Source organism: Charadrius vociferus, unplaced genomic scaffold, assembly GCF_000708025.1.
Source record: "Charadrius vociferus isolate BGI_N301 unplaced genomic scaffold, ASM70802v2 scaffold282, whole genome shotgun sequence".
In the NCBI taxonomy this organism is placed as follows: Eukaryota; Metazoa; Chordata; class Aves; order Charadriiformes; family Charadriidae; genus Charadrius; species Charadrius vociferus.
This window is the reverse complement of record NW_009647731.1, coordinates 11,083,788-11,107,928: the sequence shown is the minus strand read 5'-3', so window position 1 is coordinate 11,107,928 and position 24,141 is coordinate 11,083,788. Positions and strand designations below refer to the sequence as shown.

General features: G+C 36.6%; 1 protein-coding gene across 2 annotated transcripts; it reads right to left on the bottom strand.

Annotated features, from left to right (window-relative positions):
* Positions 1-1,273: 1,273 nt before the first annotated feature.
* PLEKHA1 (pleckstrin homology domain containing, family A (phosphoinositide binding specific) member 1) lies at positions 1,274-23,008 on the bottom strand. Of its 2 annotated transcripts, none has more exons than XM_009881597.1 (11): positions 22,854-23,008; positions 20,158-20,214; positions 18,612-18,657; positions 16,495-16,592; positions 13,541-13,672; positions 11,835-11,978; positions 10,590-10,658; positions 7,302-7,366; positions 6,376-6,439; positions 5,037-5,126; positions 1,274-1,701 (listed from the first exon to the last, which is right to left on the bottom strand). In XM_009881597.1, the coding sequence occupies exons 1-11, from the start codon at positions 22,992-22,994 to the stop codon at positions 1,372-1,374; spliced, it is 1,236 nt and encodes a 411-aa protein (XP_009879899.1). In that variant the 5' UTR covers positions 22,995-23,008; the 3' UTR covers positions 1,274-1,371. The 2 variants fall into 2 exon arrangements, with proteins under 2 accessions (XP_009879899.1, XP_009879900.1); XM_009881598.1 differs by lacking the exon at positions 1,274-1,701 and adding an exon at positions 3,786-3,890.
* Positions 23,009-24,141: the final 1,133 nt, after the last annotated feature.

Genomic DNA, 24,141 nt, shown 5'->3' with positions numbered 1-24,141 from the left:
TATTTGTGGGGTTTTGATTAAAGCAAACATTTTTCAAAAATGATGAAAAGTACACAAAACTTAATCCAATACTTGAAATGTAAAGGTTCTTTTCATTTGCATCACTGAAGCCCCATAACACAGTGTACACAAACAACGAATACTCATTTTTTTAAAAACATATTGCACAGCTAGTAGGTGCAATACCAGAACACTGGTATCCCTAGCATAAGTTTTCTATTTTAAATAGCTGTTTCGAACTACGCCATTCAGAGCAACCCCAAGCCAACGTTCAAAACCATTAAAAATGGTTTGTGTACATAACTAATCCAAAAGTGTTTCAACAATGTGAGAAAAAACACAGGCACTTACGATTATTAGTGCACCAAAAGTTATAGGCCACAATTGCATGACTATGAACAGTTCAGTACCAATAATGACAAAACTAAATGAGGAGGTCTTCCACTGATCAATACAGAAACAAGAACTGTTCACAAAGCACTGATAAGAGAAAACCATTCTCAAAACAGTAATCAAATGATATGTTTAGACATTTAAGAAAAATAATTGCTGCAAAGCCTAATGTAACACAATATAAACCCTACTTAGTTCAAAAGGTCTAAAGTGTCCAAATTCAAAAGTCCAATTTCTCTTCTCCCCCCTCCAAAACACCATTACATGCAGTCCATTAAAATCCAAATGTGCAAAAAGTTATAACCCACCTTTAGGAGTGCATCAAAAATAGGTTGACTATTCAAAATATTATTTTAGTGGAAATTTTACAGCACCATAATTAGAATTCCAAGGGAGTTCAGAATTCTTGTTCTGATAACAAATCAGTTGACACTGTTGATCCTAAAGAACAGAAAAAACCATTTTGTGCATTTCCTGGTATCTGAAATTCATGGAGAGAAACAGGTCTCATCTATGCCCAAAATCTTACTGTAGTTCAAAATGAAATTAAATAATCACATTTGTTGGCAATAAGTTCTCCACAGTATAGCATTAGTTGTAAATTTAGTAAATTTGCCAGATTAGGAATGAAAAGTTGCTGGTACCTTGCTTACTTGCAGAAGTACTTTTTTTGGTTTTGTCTTTTGCCTTTTTCTTTTTTTTTTTTTTCCTAAATAGTGCAGTTTGGCCCCTCCCTAGTAGGTGATTTACTATCAGGCTTTGAAAAAAATGCATAAGGTCCATTTCTGACCCTCAGCTGAAAGGCAATATACAAACTTTATATATACACATGTGTGCACAGAAATACACACATACATATATATAAAAATCAGTGTTCCGGTTTTTTGTTCTCATTTCCTATAATTTTCTTTGGTTAAAAGTCCGAGCAAGGAAATTAGAGGACCGAACAAATGGATCATTCTCCAAACACTTCCATCACTACACATCACTAACTGGAAGGCTTGCATCATCCAGATCCACAAGGCCAGGATCCTGTTCCTGAGTGCCATTTTTACTTTGGGGTTCCGAGAGGCCCTGTTCAGTCACTTTGGAAGCTGATTCTCTTGGAGCGACAACCTGGATCTTGTAGCTCCCTGGCTTGGCCTTGGTAAAAGATTCGTGAAATCCTCGCTTCTCCAAGGCAGGGTATTTGGCGTGAGGGTTTGGGACCAGAGGGCTGCCGTGAGCGGCTGTGGAATGTGAGGTGGCTGGGGCTGGGACGGCAGAACGGAGAGCATGGTTGGGTTCGGAAGAAGGTTCGGTATGCTCCTGGAAAAGAAGAGCACATGTCAGATGAAGTCATTGATGTCATGCTGGAAAGATGTAGTTTCAGATTTCACTCTCAGAAAAAAAAAAAAAAAAATCAAGACAGAAAATACACAAAGCGAAGCATCAGCCACAGCAGCGGGAGGCAGGTGCTTTCTCAAGGCAGTGTGTTATTAAATGTGAGCTTACAGCAGTATGTGACAGCAACATCAGTTTCTTCATTTGAGGAAATTAAATTTCTCAAATCAAGCTCAGCAGCTCTTTAGTCTTTATAATGCAGTCCAGCAAATTGAAGCTTCTAATTTTACTAAGATGTTAAGTAACCTTTTGAAGATACGCACTTTAAACACCAAAGTGACATCTTTCCAAGAGAAAAAAATGTATTCAAACATATTCATACACACCAGGCACTCATATCCTAAATCCTGAAGTAATGAACATGTTACTATTCCCTCTTCTGGGGGTACTAATCTCCCCAGTTTGTTCCAGGGACCAAACAGCAGCAGTAACTATTTATCCTGTGAAGACTGCATAACAATTTCCAAAGTTAATGGACCTACAAAAGAAACTGATCTTTAAGATATTGTCAAATTGGTTTTTTTGTGTTTACTATTGTTAACTGCCATTCTGTTGACTTTTACTTAACTCTATTAGATTGATACTGTGAAAATAATCTTCCACCATTTACTTACTGATAGAAACAAGTTCCCTGACTACCTAGGAGTGGTTTAGACGTCTAAAGCATAGGCACAGAGCATCAATTTAGATGTCCTAGGACATCCCGCCTGACCTACAGTTGCATCTCCAGAACAAAAAATTCCTCGGGTTCTGGATTGTATCTATCGGTTCTGTAAGGATGTCTCAAATACCGAGGGATATCGAAAACAGCGCTGCATACAGTGTTAAATGACATGATCAAAATGATGTGCGATGACGCAGTGAATGCTTCCCTCTGCATGCATTAGGAGCTGCAGCTGCTGCCACTTCTGCCATCACCAGTGTTAGTAGGTGAACTAAAGAAATCTGCGAACCCATGTGTGCACACAAATCAAGTCACTTTTCAAGCACATTTATTAGCAAACAAATCATCAGACGTGTGTCCAAGATGCAAATACACATCCTAAATGAAACACTTATTTTTTCACAGCAGTTTTCCAAGTGTCTTTTAGAATGCTATGGCATGAATTCATAAATTTAATCATAATGGATTCTGCCAAGTACTACCGTATTTCTTTTTATAAATTAACTAATATTATTGCATGAAGAAGCTGTGCAACTTTTTTACTTCAGTTTTGTGTTCAATTTCAGTGAAGTATTTCACATTATTTACACTGCCTTATTTCATACCTGACTTAATACTCCACTTCAAGAAAAACACTTGCTTTAGGAGAACATACGACTCAGTGATTTATATTCTTCTTACTAGTAATAATTTTAGATCAACCAATAGGACAAAAGTAATGGATATCAGGACAAGATTTCTATAATAAATGTTTTGCTAAATTGAACTGAAGGATACTTACATTTTACTACCCACACTGACTGTAATTTCAGCTAAGGGACTATGCTGCTGTATTACTCCTAAGGTGTACTGCTTTGAACAGTGTACCGATTATACATTGTAACACTTCTACGTTTGAACTAATAATTTCATGCAGAGACTTATAAGCCATGCAAATCAGGCTACAATATTATCCTTCCAATTACTAGAGTTACAACGTGCATTTTTTGTGTGCACGCATCTGTATTAGTTTGTGGGTAGCTTAAATTTAATTTTGCTTTTGCGCAGTTTCAAAAAAAAATGTAAAGTAAAATGGAAATATGAACTCTCATGCAAATTAGTTTTAATACTTTCCTATTAAAATGACATCACATAACTTACGTTTAAATATATAGTATGCTTTGAAGTATAAACACATGTTTTTGCCATTTTTAATTTCCAATTATTTTAAAAGTAAGAAAAAACAGTGCAAACCTGTAAGTGAATGATATAATTTATGAGTTAGTTCTCAGTAATGGTAATGACAACAGGTAGCATTATTTTTAGTTTTTTATAGTGCAAATTAGTCTCTAGTCCTAGCCCTCTGTTAAGAAGGCAAGTTTACATGAGAGCCCACATACGTGCTGCATTCACCAGTTCTTGATGTATACCTCTGTATACAAGGATTCGACAGCCTTCTGGCCTGCCGCATCTGGAACACAGTGCAAAGCTAAGATTAGAGTAACCTACACTTGGGGAAAGAAGAGAAGAGAGGGGAAAAAAGAAAGAAGTAATGCAGACAGTAATAGCCAGATTGCTCAGTTAGCCCCACAAAAAAAAAAAAACAAATCATACACAAAGAAAAGTTATCTGCATATTTTCATTCCCCCACAAAGAAACAAAATTTATGAAAGGAAGTTTTATTTAAAAGCATGAAGCTGCTCCCAGCTGCAAAAAATAATCAAGAGCTTTGATTGAGTTAACAGAAACACAGTATCAATGCAAACGTGTAGTCAAAAGCCAGATTTAAATTATTAGGTTTAAATTATTAGATTTCAGATTATGGGGTAATGATATATTCAGCTTATTACAAAACATCCCATAGCCAAAAAATGAAAACCATAGCTTGCAGCATCTGAACTGTATTCCATTTGTTAAATCTGGATATACATGGAGACACTGTGACACTACAGTTGCAAGTTAATGTACTTTGTACTGAACATCAAATACAGTGTAAATGCACATTCATATGAGATGTTGGCACCCACACGGCTTCACAAATAAGATTTGTCACAGTGCCTCAGTTCAGTAGTGCTAGATGGTGTTCACACTACGTTTCCAATAGCAAAAACTAATTCATGCGAGCAGAGATCTCTTAAAGAAGTTACTTTAAATTTGAATCTGTATCTGCATACACAATAAACTGTCAACAATAGAGAATGAGAATTTATTAGAGTTGTTAAAAACAAATTAGGATATTGTCATTTGATTGCAAAACTCAGCAATTAGCCAAAACACCTCGCAGGAATTAGAAAGTTTAAGTTTTACTTTCAAACCAGTAGCAGCATAGTGACAAAGATCATACTGAACTCAGAAGAGTTTTTCTAGGTTAGCACTTGCATTATCTACACTTTCAAGACAATACAATGCACATAAAGTTACACACATTTAAGACTAAGATAAGCACTCAATTAAAAACAAAAATATTTTATGCCAGTCTATATGAAAGTTCATGCAAAGATGCCACGTTACTACAGGACAGGATAGAGGACATGCAAAGGGGAAAACAAACTAGAGTTTCATGAGCACAAGTGAACATCAACTAATCACATTTTCTCTGAAGTTCAGAATAACATACGGAAGCTGCTGATCTTCCAGGTCCTCGCTGTGCTACAATGGCCCCAGAAATTGCTTTTATCCAACTGTGCATGTCTTCTGGACTGTCCGCCTGGATCAAACAATATGCGTTATATTTAACATAATCAGCTCTCAACTTTCCCAGTATTCTGACCATCTGCATTAAAGTGACAGCCTTACCCTGCTTTAGTAGTCTTATTTAAAGCCATAGGGACTTCCATTTCTTAACCCCGACATTTCTTAAAAGCTTACCCTGAATTTACTATATGTATGTAGTTATATAAAATAGTAAGCAAGAAATAAGTATTTTTGTACTATTTGCATACTGTAGGCTCAAATTTTTACTTTCAACAAACAAAAAAAAAAATTAAAGCGCCCCAGAAATTCTTACAGGAGATCTGCAGACCCCTCTTAGCAGACTTTGACCAATGACATAACTTCTGTACTTTTCAGCCACTGTTGCATTTTACTTCTATGAGGTAGTTACTGAAGAGTTACAGCAAAATAAAAAGCAGTCTCTGTTAGGGGTCAGCTGTACATTTACTCAGAACAACAATCGCACAAAGATGCAATAGATTAACAGTGAATACCAAGCGTGTGCACATCTGGGATAAAGACAGATAAAAAGCTAAAGCTATCTCCTAATTAAGTTGCAGCTTTACTAAACTAGCACATTCACCCAGCGAGAAACATCTGCAACATGTCACTTAATTATGTTCAGCTATAAGACAGCTCATAACTCAGCATCTGGCACCACTGCCTGCATTAGGCTACACAGGCCTTTCTGATCCTACAAGAGAAACTCAAAAAATATTTCCAGTGCTATGAGCATCGCATTCCCACAGAGCTAGGAAATGCAAGGCTTTGTGATTTGCATTATATCCAAACATTTAAAAGATAACATGGTAAGGATGAAGTGAATACAGTGCATATAGGTACACATTACCAAATAGGTACTGAAATCTAAATGTTGCTGTGCTTTAGTAGATATTTCAATGTGGCAACTACCCTGAATCTGAGAACTCAACTGTTACACAAAAATTTATTACTTCAAAATAAAATTTTAAAATATTGAGTTGATCCTACAGAATCTAAAGACCCAAATGCCAACAAAATCACATTAGCATTTGTTGTTTATTGCTTTCATACACTAACAACGCAACAGCTGCTGTTATGTGGAATATTTCTTATATGTATCTTTCTGAAACATAATGAAGATCACATTCCCTTGGAAAATCATGGCATAGTTAAAATACAACTTAAAAAGCAAAACAGCAGTGCTTCTTCGCTTTGACTATGGCAGTCCCTTGGTTTTGCCCAAAGTTTAAAGAAGAAATTACCTGTACATAAAAGGTTCGAGAAGTTGTTACGATTTCAAAAAGATTGTCTCTCATCATTATATCACTGTAAATGAAACACACAAATACTTCAACAGCAAGTACAACTATCTATTCTAAAAGGACTCTAGGATGTGCAGAGAACCACAGCATTTGTTGTCTGAAGACGTTTGCATTTCTTTATCACTCTACTGTTGTTTTTTTGGTAAATACCAAGTAGAAAAAGAAAAACATCTTCTCTTACTCATTTTAGTCCTGACTCTTTATCAGTGGCATGTATACTACTATACATATTTTTAATTGGAACATTCTAAAGCATGTTAACCATGTTAAGTTTGCAAAAATATTTATTGTTCTAGCCAAATTCCTATGAAATTTCACATTTATATTTTGCAATATAAATACATATTTTGGCTTCACAAAGCATTAGTCCTAAGCAGGAGCCTACTGAAAAAAAAAAAAGCAAACCTACTACAAATGCAATTAATTCCTTAGTATATTGCCATTTGGTGGGAGGGAAACAGCAGGAGGAGTGTTCTCATCTACATTCAGACATTTAACATAAGGTAATGTCCTCTAAAGGTTTAGAGGTTATATAAGCAGAATAGAGACTCCTAAAATTGCTGCTTCAAATCAGCCAGCACCCATGCATCTCTAACTCACGATCGCGTGATACTCCTTTGTTCCACCCCTGTCCAACGCATTTACATTCTACTGAATGTTACAAGGTTGAAACACACACCGATGCAGAACCCTCAAAACCAGTTTTATGCACAAAACTACTTGCTGTCCTATAAGTAGAGAGTATCACACATGCATACATCAACCAAAGTTATTACAAAGTTCTCCACTGTTTCCAATTAGCAGTCTAGCCATGAAACAGCAGTGTACCACATCCCACGTAACCGCATCAGTGCTTCTCTCCTCACCTTTGCTTGCATTCCTGAACTTTATGGACCTCCTTAAGTGGTATAACCCTGAGAGGTTCCTTTTCCTAGGAAAAAAAAAAAAAAAAAGGCCAAAAATATTTCGGTAGAGTATATCTAACAACTAGAATATAGTCAAAAAGCCAGAGGTCAGGGCAGTTGGTAGCAGCAGACTTGTGTAAATGAGACTTTCAAGGCAGTCACTTATGCAAAAGGTGATGTCAACCAAAATTTAATTTGCTTTTGTAAGTATTAAACCAATCATGACACTGGCAATGAAGAGGAGGTGAAATCAAGAAGTAAAAAAAAAAACCACCTCAAACACATTCATTCACCTTACCATAATGGAGACAACCACCCCTGTCCGCTTCCCCTAACCAGATCAGAAAGTTGAATCTGGTTTCAAACAGCTTATTTCAGCAAAACCATGACTATATTCATTTGCTATGAAATGCCACGATACAAGATGCTTTGTTAATTGTACTGCATAACATGGCTTTAAGTATGACTAATTGTATCCTATACTCAATACAATTAAAAATAATACAAAGAAATCAATTGTACCAAGACCTGTAAAAGAGCAAGTATTTTTAAAGCATATGAATGTTCTGTTACCTTAACAAAAATGAGTGTTAAAATTCTGCCAAAGTTTCACACAACAGGAAAAAAGTGAGAACGTTCAAACAGAAATACTTTCACTTTTGCCACAACAACGTAATGTCATACGTACTATGATTTTCCTGTGGTTGTTGCAGTAAAACACAGACAACAACTTATTTTACCTCCTAAGGTGTTTCCTTTAAGCAATGTTGGAATGGATTACTTGGAGTTGGTTTCAGCTTACAGACAAAACAAAAGCTGTCAGCTCTGGAATGAGTACTTTCTCTACAAGTTCTATTACATATACTTAAGAGATTTATGTTGTTATAGCAAACAGCGAATGTCACCCAACTATAACCATCCTCAAATGTCAGTTTTCATTAAAACACTTGTCTCTATAGCAGATCAAATGTTCAGCGTTTAAAACTCAATGCCTTCAGTTATTTTGCCCCTCTTCCCCGCTCTCTCCTCCCTGCTCTTCCTAGGTTCACTCATCCATTACAACAGAGTTTTCTAAGTAATACAAGAAACATGAACTGCAAGATCATTCCTGGAATACAGACACCCATTGCAGGGAAGACCTCAGCTCAGAAATCATAATCTTCCAAGTCAGATATTGCTTGTATTTCCCTATGCTCCACCTGAAGACTGACATGGGCTCTTCCCCAAATGGAAGAGAGGAGATCATTAAGGGGGAGGAAGGGGACAGGACACCAACCAACCACAATAAAAAAAAAAAAAAAAACAGAAACAATTAAAAAAAAAAAAACCCAACATTTTTTTTACACTTTTGAGAGCAGAGAACTCAGATATATTTCCACAGATGCCAAACAGCAGCATCTCAAGATACCCAGTCCAGTAAGAATCATCTGAAGTACTGGTGAGCAGGCTGGCTGCCAAGACAAACAAACTTCAAGTAAGAGCCATACTTGAGTGAAGACTGCAGCTACTGGGAACTGAAGTCCAACAGAATGAAGTTTTCCAGAATTAGAAGTCTGATGCTACACTAGCTGAATATGACCTTCATGCCACAGCCTTCTTAACCACAAAAGCATGACAAACAGTCACTACCGAACTTTTCTCCAATCTTTGTGCTACTCTCGTTAGGAACAGGAGATTATTAGGGAAACAGAGATCCCACGCATCCCTGATAGAAATCACTCACTGCTTGAAATCTTCAGAAGAGAGCACTTTACCATTTTTGTGTTTGTAGGAGATAAAGAAGAGTCTAATGGATATATGGTTAAGTTGCAGTTGTTGTCTTCTTCTTGGTGGGCTGTGCTCTGTGAAAGTTTTGCTCTTTCCAGCACAGATTAAGTCTCTCCAACATGTATGTTTCAGACACAGCAGATCCAATCGTTAAAAAACTAAATGAAACGTGATTATCACAATTATGTCCCCTAACCATGGAATCCTTTGATTAACCACTATAATCAATAAAAGAATGCTATATTCTCCATCTATTCAGTACTTAAGTCCCTGAAAAGAGGGGTGACTCTCAAAATGGAAAAAAAAACGTGATTTCAATAAAAATTGTGAAGCAGGATCTACTTTCCTGTTGTCTGACAGCTGGTCAGTCCAGTACCTTCCTCAAACTGCAGCAAGGGGATATTAGCCTGAAGAACAGAGGACACTAGAAGAATTTATATTGTTTATTTCAATTAAACTGGAAAGGATCATGATGAAACACTAAAAGTGTATGCATTTCTACCAGCTTTTAGTATACTCAATTTTTCTTAGAGTCAGAGTTTACTCGCAAGCAATCTACACTCAGATTTTATTTTAAAATGAATATAGAGGGTTTATTATAGGCAACGTGTCAGACTTGTGTTATTCTGACACTTTAACAAAGACAATAATGCAAGGTCAAACTCCTGTTACTGTTGTATTCCCTCATTAAAAGTAAAGCAAAAGTTCTCTTCAAAAACAGCCTGAAATTTGGCTCCTTAACATTTTGCATCTTACAGTTGGCCTGTAAACTCAAGTTTGCTTGGTTTATAATACTCTACAACTCAGACTTTATTCCTCATGTACAAATGTTCTCATGTTTAGTAAATGTGGGATTCCTTTTTGGGGAAAACAGACCGCCTCCAGTACCAGCCACTTCACTTTTAAATGAAGCCTGAAGGCACTTAACATTTGGTCAAAAATGGTCAAAAAGTTCAAGAGCGATGAGTGGGGAAGAAAGATCATGAAACCGAAACAAACTCTAAGCATTGCTTCTGAACAGCAGAGTTCTTTGCCTGTCTTGGCTGCTTGGTGAAACAAGTGTGTGGGAAAAGATCCCATCATTTGTAAGATAAAACACCCTACAATCCTAACTTTAAATTAAGAATTGCAAGATTACAGTTTTACCTCTCCACATAACGATCAGCTGTTTCAAGAACACAATTAATTATACATGAGTACAAAGTGACATAAGACAGTAATACAAAAATCAGGGTGATTGTAGAATATATCCTATTACTGTTCTTAAGTGCCCTACAGACAAGTTCCCAAACAGAAGACTGAAGTCTGACTTAAGAGCCACCCTGTTAACTTTTGTTCTTCACAATGGTGAAAAGTTATTACAGTACAGACCTGAGAGCTGCAGGATCAGCACAGCACATTTTTCAAATACTCAAATACAGCGTATTTCTTTAGATTTTCTTGCAAGGATCACTGGAGAATAACACACATTTGGAAACTTACCAGTTCAGACTTGAAATATCCTATTGTGTTTTCATCTAACTGAAAGTATCTTCGCTTCCAGTTCTTCATCTATTAAAGGAAAATGAATATTTATGTTTTATATAAAAAATAAAAATACACTTACATGTTATATACTATTCATATATTTATATTTATGATTCTAGTCTATGATATTGTATAATGCCTATTTATAGTCATCTATAATATTTATCATTTTTATATAGTACATATATCTATGTGTCTTGTATACATATAGTGCCCCCAAAATAATTCTGCCAGACTCTGCCCAATTAAATTTTTTTTTGAAAACTGAAAAATTACAAATTCTAGAAACAATTCTCTATTGTAAGAATTTTTCAACAATCTCCACTGAAACTGTAGCAACTCAGCAGCACAAATACCCCGTAACAAATGTTAAAAGACAATACATTAAAGGTTTCTATTTTATTTTTAACTAAAAAAAAAAGGCGTTACAAAAAGAAGCTTCATAATCCAAGATAAAATGAATCTGAGGACTCACAAAGCATCTTGCTTAATCTTAACTATCTACTCCTTCTTTTAGCAAGGCATCATGTGATTAGTTCCACTTGTGTTAATCAGTCTGGCAAATTGTACAATTCTTCCTTTTAACTGTAATATTTCTGAATATTTGAGTGATTTAAAAAGCATGCAGGCATTGAAATTCTGCCTTAATTTAGATGAAAGTCTCTGTGCACACAACTTTTCCTCTCCAAAACATCTCCAACAACACAGCACTGAAGAAAGTCATGAAAAGAAGTAACACAGACATAAATTACATGCTACCGGAGGGTAAGTTTGATATTTAGCACTACTGATAATATTAAGGATTGCAATAGGACAAGAGGTAACGGGCACAAACTTGACCATAGGAAGTTCCATCTTAACGTGAGGAGGAACTTCTCTGCTGTGAGGGTGGCAGAGCAGTGGCACAGGCTGCCCAGAGAGGTGGGGGAGTCTCCCCCTCTGGAGCCATCCCAAACCCGCCTGGACGCCGTCCTGTGCCACTGCTGGAGGTGCCCCTGCTCTGGCGGGGGGTGGCACTGGGGGAGCTCCAGAGGGACCTTCCAGCCCTCACCAGTCTGGGATTCTGTAAGGATGGCTAAAGTTACTGGTAATAACATTTATTTTTTTTTTTTTTTTTTAAATCATCTACTTGGTAAGTACAACCACCACCTTAAGACCTTTGCTCTTGATTAATGAAACACACTGTTCTCAAATACTTACCACTGCTCCTTGTTTTACACAGTAGCCAGCTTTGATAATAGCATTATCTGGGGGATGCTTAGCAGTAAAATATGGAAGGTGACTTTGTGACCGTTTCAAATAATTCCTATCACCCCCTTCACTGCACTCACTGATTTCTTCTTTCTAGAAAAAAGCAGGGAAGTTCAGAACATTGTCATTTTTTTCTAAAGGTCAAAGAGTAACTATACTAGTTGTAATAGGAAAGAACTGTATCATCCTGTGCTCACAAATTCCATTTCCAACTTGTTTGAACGGATAAAATATTTCAACCGATTTCTAGACAACTAAGGAGACTCTCCAAGGGTTCTGGTTGAGTATTTGCAAGTTCCATTTAGAAACTACACTATGAAAGTGCTGAATAGTCTCAAACAATATTGACAGACACTGAATGAAGAATGTAACAGACCTAAAACCAAGATATACGCATGTATTTAGTGCAAGCTCATAACGTGACTTTAAGGGCAAAACACTAGAGGTGACTACAGCAAAGAAAAAGCTATTTCTAGGACCATAAGACATCATAATTCACCAACTTTTTTAATGCAGTTCAGGTGTATACATGTCATTTACATGCTATTAAACCAATCTGTAACTATTTTCAGCTCAGGGAACTTCCAGAAACAGATACAGGTCTATATCTTTAACACTGCATAGATCCTTCTTCCATGAAGGAAGACATGAAGTTCCACCTGGTTACACCATAAGCTTTGTTTAAAAGCCCATAGTTTTCATAGTGGAAACGAAAATTTACACCATCCACTTCTGCCAATTGTTATTTTATAGACCTCTTCCATGTGCAAAATAAATAACTAAAGGAGGATGTAAGAGTAAAAGCCTACTCAATTGTTCCTCATATGGAGACCATTTCACATGGACCAATCACCCTTGAAATCTTTCTCTGAACCTTTCCAGTTCTAGATTTTAAGATGAAGAAAAAGCTGGACACAGTAATCAAACTCTGGTCAAAGACAGGATTTATACAGCAAAGATGTCTTCTGTTTTGCTCCTTATTATTTTTCTAGTAACGTGCAGTATTTGTGGGTTTTTCCTCCGCTGTTACTGAACACTGAGATGATGTTTTTATAGTGACTGTAACTCTTGCCTCTCACTCAAGTGAAAATGCTTATTTCACAATCTAGTATTTTCTATTAAAACTAAGATCGTTTTTCCCAGAATCCCTTACGTCACATTTATTTCCACTGCACTGCACATGCTTATCTTCTTTATTCACACATGCCACTTCCACAAGACTCTTCTGCAATAGTTTAATCTGCTGTCAACCTCACTACCTCTAATAACATAATGCATATACTAACCAGCTGACTTAATCACCTCCTTTTTTACCCACTTTTCCTGACAGTTAACAATGCCAAAGTTCTGTCTTTTTAACACCAACAATTTGCACACAAAAAAGACATTTTCAGCACACTGATACCTGTGATTAAAAAACAAAAATCAATACTCAAATAATTCCTTAGTCTTGTATAGTTCTCTATAATCCTGTATAAAGGGAATGAAATCCTCAAAAAGAAAAAAATCCAGTCAGTATCAATAAAAGGTGCATATCAAAGTCTTCTGAGCAAGGTGAGAAGCTGATGTGCTATATTGTGATACCTAACCTATTCTCACCAGTCAAACAAAGCTTTCACTATCAAACAAAACCACACTTGTTTTAAGGGTATTACCTGGGTAGGTGTAATGATAGGAACACCGCCAACAATTTCTGTCCTGTAAGACACTTGCTTCTTTCCACCTGGGCTTTCAGCTTGACGATTTGCATTATCCATTTGACACAGAGGATCAGACTGCTTTGGTACCTGAAAGTGGAATATCATAATTAGCATAAAAAGTTTTATGAAGACCTGAAGAAAGCCCTAATCATTATTCAAGCATTTTTAATTTGTCTTTAGCAGGATTTAACAAATGCTCTCTAATTGCAAAAAGCTAGAAATAGCTTACATGAAAATTTGTTGCAATGGCTACACTTTAGTTCTCAGAAAAAAAACTGGTGCCAATAAAGACATTCCACCAGGTGTCTTGAAATCTAAAAATCAATTCCCAGCTTTGCCATAAGTGCTATATTTGATCTTGAAGAAGCACTGCTAATTTGTCGAAGAACTGGTTCTTTATTTTTCACTTGCTTTCAGTTTTAGCAAAAAGTGCTTTAGACCGCAGATGCCCGGTGCCTGTAGAGCTAGCACGGTAAGGCCATAAATGCAGGGCTACAGTGCCGTGGCTTTTGTCAAACAGGATGCCTGACCAGCATGACATCTGCACTCACACTCCAATACTTGGGATGAAGACTTTGTGTACCGCCTCCTACATATATTACTAAATTCTGTCCAAAATTACTCTAACTACCTATTTCTAACTATCATTAACTAGGTTGGATGGGGCTTTGAGCAAGCCGGTCTAGTGGGAAGTATCCCTGCCCATGGCAGGGGAGTTGGAACTAGATGATCTTTAAGGTCCCTTCCAACTCTAACCACTCTATGATTAGCTAATTCTCTCAACCGTGGAATTAAAGCAATCAAAACACCACAGGAATTTAATTTCCCAGTAAGTGTTTTGATCTAAAGTGTTTACTCAAATTTCTGAGTTTGTGCAAGAAGTAGACATCTGTAACCTAAGAAATGTACTACCTGGCTACCTAAGACAGTTTCATTTATCCTTTTACCCCTAATGTTAATTTAGTAAGTTTGAAGTGACTTCATCAAGAAGAGATCAAGAGTCTCACACCAAAATATCCTAGCCAGCAACCTACTGGGTATTTACACAGGACATCCAAATTCGTTCAGAAAGAAGGGACACACAAATTGTCCTTATATGGTGAATTACAATGCAAGACCGTGGCACATTCAAAACTTGAAATTGAACTATCTAGACAAAACCAAAGCTACTTTATAGTCTGCTGTGATTCTAGTTCCTATGCCCAGGACTGCTTATTTCACAAAAAAACAGTCTGCAAAGAAGTACAAACAGTCCTGAGAGCACAAATGTCAGCCTGGGACAGCTTCCTCCTGGCCAAGTGAAGGTGGCACTCAGCAGCTTGCTCAGCTGTGGCGTCAGGCTCATTCTCTCGCTTCCACTGTCCCCTCAGCCTTGCACAACGCCCAGCTTTGCTAGCACTGGTACAAGGGGACTCCACTCACAGCCAAGTCTGGGGCTGAAGGACAAGACATCCTCCTAGTGCACAGAGATCATGGGCCTCAGCCTTTCAAGAGAAGGGGCTTGTAGATACAGCTTTATGTGTAAGCACTTCAGCCGTCACAAACTCCTACTTAAAATGTTATAGACCGAACCCACAACCACCTTCTTATATGAATGTGTGTACCTATTTGAGTAATAGTGGAAAGCAATGTGCTAGACTGCAAAGGTTCACAGTTATTTTGAAATTATCAGCACTCAGAGTCCTAAAAATGCAGCAAATCTTGGAGAATTACAATCTATACCAAGTAATGCTCATAAGAAAATTAATCACAGAATTTCAGAGTTGGAAGGGACCTCTAGAGATCATCTAGTCCCACTCCCCTGCTAAAGCAGGATTGCCTAGAGCACATTGACAATAGAATGATCTTAATTATTTGATTAAATCACTGGCCATACTAACCTCTGAACAGATTAACAGTGCAAAGGCTTGTTCCTTCAAAGACAAAAATACTAATGATTTCACCAGCCATTTAGAATGCAAGTTGAACATACGATAAACAGCTTTCAGACTAAATTCTAATTTGATGCAATTAATTCTTTATTCACCCCGTTATTTTTTGAACTGGAAACAATTCAAGCCTGGTTGTGGTGTGTCCTCCATTTGAAAAACCCAAGGCTTTGTGCTTCTGTTTTTTTTTTTTTTTTCATTAGTAGCAACATTTTTAACTCCAAAGAAAGGGCTACATTAAAAATTCCAAACATCTCATGGAAACATCCTTATACAACTTAAAAAATGAGAAAGTTACTGACAACAAATACGAATGTGCACACCCATGCTCAGAACCTCGTCTTTGTAAAGGTAAGCTCTCAAAACAGTTCACGTCGTCACTTCCCCAAAACCGGAGAGCTAACAAAACTATAACTTCTGCCTCCTGAAAAGACTGATGTAATACATGGGGTTTTCTACCATGTGATAACAAGCTGTCCTGGTACAAACCAGAACAGTAATTTAACACATACCAGAAGAATGCATTAATGTTTCTTTGAATGGATGTTACTTGAAATCAGGAGAGCCTCTGGAACATGGCATGATGTGTTTGCTCATTATTTCAGTGATACTTTAAGAAATAGGAACTTTTGACATCAGGCAAATATATGTGTATCTTTTCATTGCTTGCAAGTGTCTTCTGCATATTTCAATTAATATTAAATTTGTACAGTTAATTTTAACTTATTAGGAAACATCATTTGCTGTAATGAAAAAATTAATCACATTTTTGTCCAATATCTAAAGCAAAAAGTAAAATAAACTCAAGTTTGGGGGGAGTTCTGTACAGTTTCTCCAAGCCTTGGAAAGCCAAGCCAAGACTTGTTTGTACAGCTAAAAAAAGACTACTCTAGCATAAAAACTGGAGGCAAAGGTTACATTTAAACACCTTGAGACAGTCAACATTTGAAAACATTGCTAAATATCAGCTAAAGCACTTACTGTGATTTTGGTAGCTTTGTTCAGAACATTTACCCATTCAACTAGGTCCTGCTGATCATTGGCTTGTAGAAAGTATTTTCTCATCCCTGCATTCATAACTGTTAAAAACCAGTATGAAAAAGTTAACAACACTGACATTTAAGAGCAAACGTAAAACCATCATAGAAAGATTTAATTTCAGATGGAAAATCCAGTTTAAGTATTCAAGCTCTCTGCTGCATTTCTTTTTAGAAAGTCATCTTGAGATACATACATCCACTTGACAGGCTTGCTTTATCTTAGAAAAAAACCCACTATTTTTCTTTTCTTTTTTTTTTTAAGCTCTCCACTTTAACAGCACTGTACAGAATTTCTGAAATTATTTTTATTACATAGAAATAAAGCCTTGAATTTTATCAGAATTTTCTACAGCTTCATTTCCCTAAGCGACAAAGTTTTATGTGTGGGGACGTCTACAATTTCTCCTTTTAAAAAATCTGACCACTATTGGTTATCCTTTGCAACAAATGCATTAACATGATTATGATCACCGATTTTTATGTTTTTTTAAGCTGTGGAAAAATCAGTATTGATTACTAAGTAGATGATGCTCAGGACCAAACAACTTTAAACTTTATTTCATATTAGTGACTTGGCAAAGCAAGCATATTTTTAAGTAAGTTTATATATCTACCTGGCAACACCTAGCATACCTTTATTCAAAAAGGACGAACATATTTCTGTGTAACAGTAAAAACAAAAATAATCGTGGCTAGGTTTCTCACAAATTCCATTAAGTAAGGTGAACAGTGACTACAAGCTTCCCAGAACTTTGAAGCATTGCAGCTAAAGTCTGAACAGATTTCACTGCTCTACCTGTAACATAACAGTTCTTCAGGTCATTGCTAACAGCAAACACATGCCAGAAACATATTTTTTACTCTTCTATCATCCTTCTCCGTAAAGTGGATGGTTTGAAGCAAACATTATTAGATGCAAATATAAAATCAAACCACAGAACTGTAAACTGAGTTGACTGAAACAACGACTCCTGGTATTTAAATAAAAAGACAATAAATTTATATTTTTCCTCTAGAGAGTATCAAAAGTGCTTTAATAAATCAGAAATATGAAAAGCACCTTGGACCATTAAGGCTTTTTAGAGCTGGCCCACGGACAACAGCAACTTTACAGCTGATGAAGACAAACACCTCTACACATGCATGTGCAGAGGAATCTGTAGATGGCACTGAATTGACGCGCTACGTACTAGTCCAGACTCCCTGAAGCCACACAGGGTGATTTACAAAGTGCTCCAACACAGAGACTGCACAAGTCTGGTGGAGCAGCCTTCCCTGGGCCTGTACAACACTGCACATGGCAAAGGACAGCTTAACTAATTGTCATAATCAGGCATTTTCAGTACCTTCATCTGAGCAGATTTTCATTATTGTGTGAATGCAGCCATAAAGAAAGGTTATTCATAAACAGAGCAGAGGCCGATTCCAGTCTCCACGCATACTTTTCTGAATGCTTCAGTTGCTTGTAAAAAAATTCTGGAATTATGCTAAGTTCTGGACAAATTACTCATAAGAAAAAAAGAATCTAAAAGAGACCAGAAGGGACTCTTATGATTAGCTAAAGTTCTACCCAAGTTTAAACAAGTTTAAATATCAATAAACCTAGAAAGTACCCCAGCAAATTATTTTTCTTTGGTGCAGCAAGAGAGGCTGAAACTTAATGTAAGAGCATTGGCTGACAGTATTTTTAGATCAATTAAATCAACTCTTTTATCAGTAATGCAGATTAAAATAGTTAAATTACTCGTTTTCATAGCTAACAGGCATACCATGTTTCTGAAAACACCCATCATTTTTGATTAGCTTATTAATGCCTAAAAAATTTCAAACATCTGAAAACCAGCACTCACTCACTCCTCATGACGCTGCAATATGAAAAGCCACAAAAACACCTTATGAAGAAGCCAACGTTTCTCTTGTACTAAAGAAGAAATAGGGAATACAAGCTATTTTCAAAAAATACACTACCAGCTGTATCTAGTAGCAGAAATGCAGAATATCTTTGTTTCAAATTTCTAATGAACATACTTGATGCACATGCCACATGCAAGAACTTACCAAAACAGAATTCTGCCTTTGGCCTTAGCTTGGTTGCATCGCTAACCTAGTACAGAAATTAAGATTATAAATATCACTGCACTGCACATCCAAAATGTACATCAGGTATCACAATTTTTTTCTCTTTCAAGTGGCTAAATTTGAAGATTAGCAGCAAAGCAATCTTGTTAGGTATAAAGATATACAGATATAATAAAAAATACTATATAAATTTCAGTTCAAGACATGCAACCTATGGTAAGAAGATAGCTTAAGCCATATGTTCCCACCCCATAATTTTAAGGATCCATTACCAGACAAAATGTTGACATCTGAAAACATAAAACTTCTACTTGCGTTTTGAAGTTCTACATCTCAAATGAACTAAAAATTCAAGGACATCAGTTGTATTTTGGTTCATTAACATAAAACCAGTAATAGTCACTTTTCTTCAGGAGTCTCTAAAACGTTGCAGTGTTGGGGGAGGAGGGAAGTGGGCATCCTGTTTTGAGAGAGGCATTGCCTTTTTTACATTATAGAGCACTTTTATCAAGGGTGGAGGAGAGGGCAAAGCAGCCTTTCTCACCAAAACTTTTTTTTTTTTTTTTTTGGCCAGAAACAAAAACCACGTACTACGTAACTAGAAGGGCTACGGAAAGTTAGACAGAGCTTCCGCACAGGACACACACTCGAGCTGCCTTCAAAGGTGCACACAGGTGCAAAGGCACCGGTGACCACCCCTGCTCCCACTAGAAGTGAGATACAACATTTCAGATTTCTTAAGATGACAACTGCGAGGTCTGGGGCAAAGTAAGCATAAAAGAAGTAAACCAGGAGGGACATAAGCAGGTCTCCATAGACATTTCCGTACTCATGATATAACCAGCATCAATGACTCCTTTTACAAGAATAAAAAAAAACCAAAACAAAACAAGGAAGGTGGGGACATATAGTATGACAACAAGAAAAGCAATGGAAGGAAGAGAAATGAGCAGAAAGACAAGAGAAGATCAATAGTGTTTCCCCACTTACTTGTTAATACAGTATCTGCTACAAATTTACCCATGAAGACTTTCTTAATTTACAGTTTTCTTTTAGACGCGTTTGGAAGCGAGTGTATGCAGACTGTAATGAACTAGTATTTTTTAGAAATGTTTCTGTTCTATCAATTAAAGATCATTATTACTTGCAGACTATCCCACCCAAAGACTTATCTTCCACTTCATAAGTGGTCTGTCTTTTCTCCAAAACTAGTTGGAATTCAAATACTCATACAGAAACTGAAACATACGGTTCAGAAATATTAATTCTATGCAGCACAAAGAGCTGCCACTTGAAATCACAAAACAAACCTAGACAACGCGGTAATTAGTCTGTTCTTCTTTTAACCTGATACTATTGAAGCGTTTGCAACACTTCTCTAAAATTCAGGAGGAGCACACAAGCAAAAAGCTTCCCATGCGCTACGTAACAGGCCTTCAAAATTGTCTCCACTTGAGGCTTTCAGAAGCAGCCCTTGGTAGTTAGCACCAAAATTTAGCAACAACTGTCTTACATATTGTCTTACCTTTGAAATATAGGTAAGTTTAATGACTCCCACAGGTGGAGATCCAGAGGGAAGATTCTGAAACAAATCATACGTTACAAAGTGAAAACTAGTTTATTCTCATATCACAGTCAGTGTTTATGCATAAAAAGCAAACAACTGAATTCCACAAACAAAAAGAAAATCCTATGTGTTTTTATAGACAATACACAATGTACACTTGAAACAGGATCTAAACTACTTGTTTATTATACACACATCTGTTAATCAACTAAAACCAGAAAGACTGCTAGAAACAATACAAATAGTAATTGTTTTAGAGGTTTATGTATTTTACTAGAGGAAAAAGGATTCTTGCAGGTCTGCATCCAGGAAATCCGGAAAGAATACTTTTTCCTTAACAGATGTTGGCATTTTATGTATTTTGACCAGGGCAGGCGGAAGGGACAAGAAGTGACATTCATCTATTATGTCAGATACTTCAAAGGCTGTCTCACGTATTTTCCAAAATGGATTGAAAAATCATAGTCTTATCATTTAATATTAAAGTTATTGCAGGGAAAGACCATGCTACTTCCTAAAGTTGCAGTTAAGTCTAAGCACATTTACAGTCTTTGGCACGGATATTAAATCTGTACCTTGCACATACCTCCGTTGTTTTTACCTCCTTGCTTAGCACAGTACTCTAACATTTACATTGCTATTCTCAATGAGCTAGTAGCCTAGAAACACAACAGTTAAAGAACTGAGCCTCACAAACCATGGTTAACTTTTTTATTAACTGTTTCTGATGGAACAGTCTTCCTAATTTTGTTCCTTCAAAGAGAGCATTGTTTTCCATATACTTGTTTCCATTACAATTTTTACTTTGAAAACGGCCTTTTATGTTACACTATCAGCACTGGAGACCATAAAAATGGTACTGCATCTGCTCACTGACCCTTTCTGCAGCTAAAGCACTCTTCATTATTCCGTAGTGCCTTATAAACTTCTACATGGCGAAGAGGAGCCTAATGCTACCCAGAGTCAGAAAGACAGACAAATAATGGGTTTATACTCCATTCATATTACAAAGGTAAAAAGTAGGTTAGGTTTACTACAGACTGGTAACACTGAAATTTAATTTAAAAAGTCTTCCCGTTCTGCCCAAATAAATAAATTTAAGTTTTACTTTATCAGAATGAGTTTGATCCCAGCATACACCAGTTTTATAATCTTGATATTAGGATAATAACATGTGGTTAATGGTGGACTTAAAAACGTTATTTCTTTGAACAGCTGCACTGACTCTCACAGATAGAAACTGGGCATTTCTATCAGCAACAAAGGGCCCAGTGAAGTTCTGCACACACCATAGACTCATCCTATATGAAGAGTTTCATCACTTCAAAGATTAATAGTGGTCTCCACACAGTGGATCTATAAAAACTCTGTTGTTCTTCGAAACTAAAGCAATGGAAGAAAATCAAGCAGCTTCAACTTGCTTCTTGCAAGGCACCCTTTCATTTGCCCATGAATGGTAACATTAAAAAAAATAAGAAAGCCTAAACTAGTAACTCTAAGAGGCGTGCACAGCAAATATAATTAGTCTTAAGACTTCTGAAGAATTGCACTTTCTACAGCATTTCAACTTGTTGCCCACATGCCATGGTTATATCACAGGAGATACTGACAAACATGCATTGCCTCATATCACTCATTGACATCAAATGCTTGAAGTCTCTCTTACTTCAGGTATTCTTTTTTCTCCTCAGTAAGAACTGCTAAACGCTTCAGCCACAAGTCACATTCATCGAGCTGTACGTCGTCTAAATTTTTTTCCATTGGTTCCTTTGAACAATAGACTTTGACTGCATTTTAACTCTGGTCTTCCTGGCAGAACGGTTCACAAATATTCTTCTGGCAGACAGTTGTCAGCTGACCTAGATCCTATGCTTTCACTGTCTCTGTACCCAAACCCGTAGCAATTATCTGTTCTCCCCTATGCCTGAAAACACATTGATGTGTGTACGTTGTAGAAGTAGCTTTTATATAAAGGATGCTATCCATCATGATGGATACAAGCTTTCCTCGTTCATATACAATTCACGCTGTATTGAAATTGCAAGCATCGTTAGAAATTGCTTTTCAATGGCTGATTCTGTTGAGGTAAAGTGATATGAAACAGCTAATTGGCCCGTGCAATGCAAGGAAAACTTGCACATACTTCCACATAAGGTTAAAGACCAGCGTAGTAAAACTCATATGTGTTTCAGCTCATCTGGTTTTATTATATAGCACTACCTTACTACTGTAACACACACTCAAGACACTTAATAGAAAATAAATATAGCACATCACGATTCCAAACTAATGACTGATTTATATGTGGGATCAAATTCAGGTTCCCGTCTGATCCCTAAATCTCCTGTCAATACTTAGATTACATATGCTGGCAATTCACCGGTGTTTGAGCTGTTTTTAATGTTTTACTATTAAGTGCAATTGGTAATGTTTTAAATAGAAATATGAACTATATTTTTTCTTTAAAAGACTCCACATATTAGCAAAGAAGAAACACTGATTTACAACTATTTCACTTACATACCTGATTTTTTCCCCTAGCTTCCAGGTCCACAAACTAATATTAAACCCCATTTTTCTTAAGTGAATTTGTTAAAATTCTGGAAAAGTTTAAATTGATAGAAGCCAGATAGCTATTGCCAAGAATATCTCACCTGTGGGTTATCCATGTACCACACCAGACTGTCTTCTCTTGTGTCCAGAATGAAGTACCGCCGCAGAAATTTCCCGCTATTCTCATTTTCTTCAATATCTAGGAAACCACAAATGCGATTCTGACGATCCACATAAGGCATTTCTGACCCTGAACATCACACTGCAGAACAAAAAGCACAGAAGTTAAGCAAAGTTCCTTGTTACTAATTTTAAGACTGTTCTGTGCCTACCCATGACATTTTGAGCAGTTTCAACTAGTAGCTTAAAGAAGTTTCTACAGAAGAATAAGTGAAGCGTAGCCGTTTCCCCCCACTACCACTGAATTTTTGGCAGGTCTTTCTTAATTCTCTGAAGCCTATACTTCGGCTATCTAATACCCTAAGTGCAAAGCTACAAGTGGCAAACAGTAGATGAGCATCAAGACTAGCTTTTACAAGATCACTAAAGAATAATCAAAGATTCTCCTTCACAACTTGCACAAAGTTGAGATAATGCTGGGTTTACACTTCCTTCTTTGACATTGCCTTTCATGGTCAAGAAAGATCTTTGTCAGCAGCTCTACTGTCCAACGTGATTTTTCATATTTTGCTTAAGCAAATTCAACAAAAAGGCTTTTAGAAACATTGTTTGCATTTTTGTCTCCTACAAAAAGAACTTCATGTGTAACAATGTCTAAGAACAGACATCCTTTCATGCTTATACATTAAATACTCAAAATGAAGTTGCATGTGCAGCAATAGAGATGTGGACACACTTGCTAGTCCAGAACTGAAATCCTCAATATCCACGTGGCACTAAGTTTGAGGGTAGTGGGCTTTTTTTTTTTTAGTTTGGTTTTGGGATTTTTTTTTTGGCCTTTTTTTGTTTTACTTTAAAAAATAAATAAATAAAAATCTGTACTGTTGACCACCTATTCCCATTTTGCCTGCTTCACCTTTTATGGCTCTGTCTTACTGCAGGCTATTGCATCATTCTTTTTGCTTCCTTTTATTTTATGGGACAGTCATTTTACTTTAAGAGCCAGCCTTGTAAGACCAAAGATAAATTTGCATACTAATCTAAAAATGGCAATAAACCAACATTTAAATAATATAAAAGTCAGATTGATGCCAATCTTCCCCAAACCAGGGAAGAAACAGTTCAGTCCTCTTTACATTTTGTTACTAAACTCAGAAATATTACATGTCCAAAAATACTAATATGAGATGCAGAAGGTTTAAGTGCTTCACACTTTTCATAACATCTTCCAGCTTTCACTGTGTAATATGGAAGTTTCTTTTCAATATT